This window comes from Musca vetustissima, unplaced genomic scaffold (genome assembly GCF_032173495.1).
Source record: "Musca vetustissima isolate MV318-11 ecotype Yass unplaced genomic scaffold, APGP_CSIRO_Mvet_v1 utg479567, whole genome shotgun sequence".
NCBI classification, from domain to species: Eukaryota; Metazoa; Arthropoda; class Insecta; order Diptera; family Muscidae; genus Musca; species Musca vetustissima.
This window is the reverse complement of record NW_026888878.1, coordinates 1-7,001: the sequence shown is the minus strand read 5'-3', so window position 1 is coordinate 7,001 and position 7,001 is coordinate 1. Positions and strand designations below refer to the sequence as shown.

General features: G+C 33.2%; 1 protein-coding gene across 1 annotated transcript; it reads right to left on the bottom strand.

The window, feature by feature from the left end:
• Positions 1–6,187: 6,187 nt before the first annotated feature.
• On the bottom strand, positions 6,188–6,996 carry LOC133336667 (carboxypeptidase O-like; the record flags this gene model as incomplete). The annotated part of the gene is given in 3 exon segments (XM_061544947.1): positions 6,188–6,431; positions 6,620–6,908; positions 6,910–6,996. Coding segments are annotated over 3 exon segments (620 nt in total), but the record flags the coding sequence as incomplete, so codon positions are not given.
• Between the last annotated feature and the right edge of the window lie 5 nt (positions 6,997–7,001).

The window sequence follows — 7,001 nt, the reverse complement described above, 5'->3', positions numbered from 1 at the left end:
AAAGAAATTACATTAGTTATGTTTGAAATGATTGTTGGAATGCAAAAAAATTGTTTGACGAAAGAAAACTATCACAGAATTCTTCCTGCGCCCTTACAACCAAATGAATAAAAGTTTACAATGACACTGCGAAAACATGGTCACCCATGCACAATTTTTCGACAACTGAAAAAGCAAGCCAAAGTGGTTTACGCATATAAAGAACAAGATTGCCATATACAAAAATGTGGTTGCGGGTTGGAAAAATATTAAACCAAGATTTTATGAGCGCTGTTCAAAGGTGCCCCCCTCTCCCCTACTAAAAGGTACTAAAAAGTATTAAATATTATATTTGAATGGAATCAGTAGAGATACTTATCTGAAAATTGATATGTAACTTAAGCTATTAAAAATAGAATGCTATGAAAAAATATATTTTAGAAATTAGTACTAAAAAGTACTAAAATTTTATTACATCGGAATTTTTGGAAGTAGAACTCTCACATTTGGTATGCAGCTTTGTCAATGATAGGCGAAGGAGAATGTGTCAACAAATTTTGGAAATTAGTACTAAAGGTACTAAAAAGTACTAAATATTATATTACAATAGAACAGGTAGGGGTAGATATCTGAAACATGGTATTTAACTTAAGCTATTACAAATAGAACGATGGGCAAACATATTTTTTGGTAATGAGTACTAAAATATACTAAAAAAGTTTGAATATTATATTACAATAGAATCGATAGATTTAGAAATCACGAACTTTGTATATAGAGTAACTTCTGGTAATGTGGACCATGCGTCAAATGTGGACCACCCCCCATATCTAAGAAAATGCTTGAAATATGTCAATGCCGCCTTGATAAATGTTTTCGCAATTAGTGAAAGAAAACATCAAACTTGGTTTTTAATAAATAATTGCAATGTTGAAAATTTAGTAGGTGAAAATGTAGCTCTGATTGTAAAAGTGTGATTTGAAAATTTTGTAGCACAATAGTCGAACGATTTTGCAAAATAGTCGAACATTTAGTTTTTCTCGAATATAAAGAGGTTATGTGGTTTTCTTGCTTTCTTTAACAAAAATACACGTTTATCTGTAATTACAATCGGTTATTTTTAAATGTTTATTCGTTTTTGAAGCCGATAATTATTTTTAAATAAAAATATTCAATGTCGGGTAATGTGGACCACTATAAAAAAGAGGGACATTTTCATGAGGACGAGCTCGAAACAACGACGCATTTAATATGCGAGGAGGTATTCTATCCTCTGAAAACTCGATATTCGAAATTATAGGTGCCTCGGTTGGATAATGAAGCAAGGAACTTCAAAATACCGCAAATGTGGTGGTACCCCTAAAAGGGGGCTATTCCAAAACATGGACCCATATATTTTTGCATTCATTGTTACCCAAGAGTGCAATAAATTGATATTTATCACAATTAATCCACAACCTACCTTTAACATACTGATCCTCATTACCCATACATACTGGTCCACATTACCCGCCAAGTTATTTTTATTTGCAGTTTAGAGTTTTTTGAAATATAATGCAATAACATTTTTATTGACAAATATATATAATTTTTGACCTGGAATATAATTAGCCAACAAATCTACCATGTTGTGAAAACAATTTGTTTTTATTTTTTACCTTTGTTACGCCCACAATATAAAAAAAAGAAAATGGTGGTCCACATTACCCGAAGTTACTCTAGCTTTTACTATTAGAAATTAGTAGTAATGTGGTGATAAAAAGTACTAAATAAAAATTACAAACAAAAATAGAAATCTGAAACGTTGTTGATTTAACTATTACAAATACTTCGCCATGCATATTTTTTTTAATTAGTACTAAATATTAAATGACAACTGAAACGGTATAAATTAAAATCTGAAACATAGTATGTTCCTTAATTATTTCACATATAATGATATGCATATGTATTTTTCAAAATAAGTACTAAATTCTGTACCATAGTAAATGGTAAGAAAGAGAAATATACTAAGTATTTGTACTAAAAGTGGGAAAAGTTTGTACGCAAAGAAAATAGTGTAGTAGTGAAGTTTCTTATTAAATGGGTTCTAAAAGGCCTGGAACTACTAAAAATTTTACATGGGTATTGAGCGATCAGAAGTGATAGAGTTTGGAATTCGTGTATGTGGCTTCTAAAATAAAAATATAATAGGATAGAAACAAGTTAATAGGATAGAAATTGGCATTTCCTAATATAAGAGCCTATATATAATTTCGTTGTAAGTGACTGACTGATCATCAACGCCCAAACGAATCTTAATATTTAGTGTTAGTACATAGGCGAGTGATAAGGGAATTCGTACTAAATGGTACAAAAGTACCACTGTGTGGGAACGGCAAAAAGTATAATTCGGATATTCGGTATGTAGCTTTGTCTATTATAAACAAAATAGGATACGTTAAAATGTTGGTAAATTGTGCTTAAAGGTACCAACAAGTCCTAAATATTGGGCATGAAAGCGATAGCAACCTGTTATTAAATACTTATCTGGAACTATGACGATAAACATTTATACATATGTAAATATTTTCCAAAAATAATTTTTAAAAGTACAACACATTGTATACGGCGGTACAGGTGGATATAGAATTTGGTATACAGCATTTTATATGAAAAGCAAAGTTTTCGCAGTTTTGTTTGAAATTAGTACTTACGATTCCAAATATTGTGTACGACAGAACGGGTACAGATAAAGTGCTGGCAGTTTGTATGTATAACAGCTATAACAAATTAAATATAATGCGTATATTTTACATCGGAAAAGTATAGACAGATTTCCTATTTTTAGTATTTATATGTAACTATGACAAATAATGTTTTATGGACATATTTTTCGAAAATCTAAACTACAAATTATGACAGTTACATGAAATATAGTTTCCAACCCTACATACCTCTATACTACAGCGAGTGATTTTGTGTACTGTACAAATAAATTAACCAAGGCACTGAACAACACAAGTATTAAATTGCTTACACTTTTAAACGCAAATGTTTCTAAGATTTCGACCATAAAAGCACTGTTATTTATTTCTAATGATGATTCCAACACCACTGCCGCGAATTCCGATGGAATGAAAAATGAGAGGGATCTTTATGTAGAGGATATACCAACAATTTCTCTAATAAGGATTTTTCAACACACAGTATTAAAAATACTAAATTTCTGCAATATTCCCTATAATGGGAGAACTCTGTATAATAAATTATGTACTGTATAACATGTTATATTACAAATTCGTTATAATGGTACACAAGTACAAAAAACGTAATACATTACTAATAAATTACCGAAAGGAACAAATAAGTTAAAAAACGTTGCATTGGAGAAAATAGTGCACTTTCAGAAAATATTAAAATAAAATAAGAAGACAAATCTGATTTTAAATGGGATAATATGGTGTGATGAGAAATTTTGAACATTAATACCGTTGCATTTGAGAAATAAATGAAAATAAGTAAATCGTTCTCGATATATTACGATTCGAGCACCAACGTTTCTTAAGCCTATGTTCGAAAGAAATGCGGATAATTGTTAAGTGTGATATGGATAATTGTTAGCACATACTTAGCAATGCATAATCGATATTAATATATATTGTGTAGCTAAATCAATGTTTATTTATTTTAAATATTTTCTTTTTTGAAAGACCCGCTAACGACGAAGCGGGCTTATGCTAGTAAATATATAATTTTATGTTAATGATACACCACAGACGCAACGTCTGACCGATTGTTATCAAACTATTGAACATTAGAGGCTGTTAAAGTATTACGTAATCCGATTTATTGCCATCTCCTCTTAAGATATTTCACATAATTAATTGTGCCAAAAAATATCTTTACGATATGGACGATAAAAACTAATACAAAATTCAAAACAGTTAATAATAAAATAGACTGTTTTGATAAAAATAAAAAAAAAAAAACAATTCGAAGTAAGAAATTATTCTGATTGCACACAATCCCTACAGATTAGGGCCTACTTCAACAGATGGGCAGTGAAGCGAGTGGATTTTGCACTTTACACTCCTTCCACGTCATAAAAATAAAAAAGCAAATTGAAAAATTCTTGTTGTTTGTATTCAGTATTTTGTACGCAGCATAAAAGTTTAACTTTTCAGTTTTGAATAAAAAAGAAAACGAAATCAACTCCAATGCAGTAACTTTTGCACGTTTGACAAATCTTGCAGAATACAAATATTTTTAGTACTTATATTTATACCTTTCAACACACTGTGGTACAGGTTATTACGTCTTTGTGCATATGTTTATAACAGGCAAAAGGAATGGAGATAGAAACAGGGTTCCTTTTGAGAATAGGCACAGCACCTTAATTAGACAATTTTCATATTGAACCAGCAGCTTCCGAACCGAACCACCCAAATTAAAACCGATGTACATTGGTGATGACCTCATAGCACTGTACCCACTAAATTGGAGTATTTTGGGGATGTTCCACCCATTTATGCGTCGTCAATATCGGTCCACTTTTTGGCGTATTTAGGAAAAATCTCCATTAAAAAAATGCTGAAATTTGTATTTGGTGTGTATTATAGTTTGACTACCTCGAAGCTGTAATTTTTTAAGCCCCACACTTGGTCCGATTCTCGACATTTACTGCCAGGTCCACTTAGGCAGATTCCTTTTCAATACGTTCAAAGGTGGCTGTTACCGCTCGCAATGTTCGACTCATTATGTCGATGTCATCGACGTAGGCGAGTTCTGTTCACATTTGCATCTCGCATGACCTTTTCCAGCAGGATGTTAAAAAGGTCACACTACAAATTGTCACCTTGTCTGAATCTTCGTTCGGTATTGAAGGGCTCCGAGTTGTCCCTTTCGACTTTTGCTACTAATCTTTTGCCACGTAAAGTTATCCTGCATAGCCGTATTAATTTTGCAGGAATGCCAAACACAGACATGGCTTTAAACACCACTGAGCGGATTGGGCTTTCGAATGCGGCTTTGTAGTCGATCAAAAGGTGGAATGTGTCTATGTATTTTTCATGGGTCTTCTTCCAGAATTTGGCGCAGTGTGAAAATCTGGTTTATGGTGGATTTGTCGGGTTTAAAGGCGCATTTGTATGGTCTAATAATGACATTGACGTTCACAGATGGTTTCTTGGTGGTGGTCTTAGGTACACAAGTGTTGATATTATCGGAACAAGGACTGATTTTGCCTAGCATGTGGGTAAGTTGAACGGAGTAGGATTCTGTTATCTGATGAGTTTGCAGCTTTTCGGCGTCGACTTTCCGTGTTATATTAGATCGCACCTTTGCTGTTACATTAAAACGAGTGCGAACCTTGGCTGCTACAATCGATATTGGCTCCTCGGATTGATTGAACGTCTAAAACACAACACGATCTATTTGATTTCTCGTTGCTTGTTCGGAAGAAATCCAAGTGGCCTTGTGTATATCGAGATGCTTGAATCTGGTGCTGCTAAGTACCATTTCTTTGCTGCCGCGAAATCAATCGGCCTCATGCCGTTGTCTAATGTTTCTTCATGGAGTCTGAATTTTCCGATGGTGGGGCCAAAAATATTTTTCCTTCCGATTTTTGCATTAAAATCTCCTAGCAGGCATTAAAATGTCATGGCCAGGGCAAAAAATATGTTTCTGGTCTGTTCATCTGATTGTTTTATGTTGATTAAAAATTATTGAATTATTTTTTAGAGAATGTTTCATAGCCCCCATTTCGATATTTTGATGGTTTTAGCTGGATTATCCCAAAATGTGTCTGCAATTCGGATTCTGGAGCATAAAAGGTGAATATTTTTTCACATCAGTTGATATAAAAAGTTATATTCAAATGTTTGACACATATAGACATTGTGTCCGTATCACGAGGGACCCACCTTATTTTATTTTTTTTTTAGTTTCTAGAAGCATTTAGGACACCATTTTGCAATAACATAGTATCCATATAAAGGTCCAGACTTTATTAAGAAATTTTAAATATATACACCACGTGGTGTAGGGTTCCACACGGCTGATCTAAACTATGATTTAATGTATAATGTTAACATTCCTCTAACGCAAACACCGTGTACTACTTTTATCAATCAATACAGCTGCAAGTGTGAATTTTTAAATCAAATACATAATATTTTCTCTTCAATTCAATAAATATTTGGTAAGACATTTTAACAAAAATAATAACATCATAACATTGACAATAGAAACAATATTCTTTGGACCAGAATTCCTAAATAGTTCTTCTTTTTCAGCGGCTGCAACCATTGCAATAAGACCATCTGTAACCTCCTCGCACACTTCTTTGATTTGATTGGGCGGCAGGAAGAATCCATATTCACCATAATCGCGCAATTCAATGGTACCAGTATAGGGGATTTTCTTGACACCATATGCCCAATCTTTGGATGCTCCAGACACATAACCAGATACTGGAAAAAAGGAAAAGAAAAATTAATGAAGATATACATAAGCACAAATGGTATCGACAATAAAACGAGCAATTTTCAAATTTAATAGCAATCGATGCCAAGGTTTCAACTACATTTATTTTCTGTAATGCCCGATGTGTTCATATGATATTTAGAATAAAACAACAAAACTTTAGAATCATACTTACTATTAATTGTTCCCGTCGAGCCATATTTGAATACGGTGCCATATTTCACTTTAGCCGCATCCGCAAAAGCCTTAGCAATTCGCATCATTTGATCATAGTTGGGTGGAAAGATATCACTTGTATGGCCATAGGGGAGTAAAACCAAATTACCATACGAATGGAAGGGTACATACATTTTAATGTAATCATCGGGGAAGGAATTAATAAATTTCTGCATATTAATAACTTCTGGTTCCGAGTCCGGTTGGGAGCCACCATACCAATGATCACAGGGCTCATTGAAATTCCATGCCGACAATGCACCCATTGTAGCCAAAATTACGATTCAAATCGGTACCATAACATATACCCGATGAGTTGGAGAAACCAGTGGGCTTGCGAT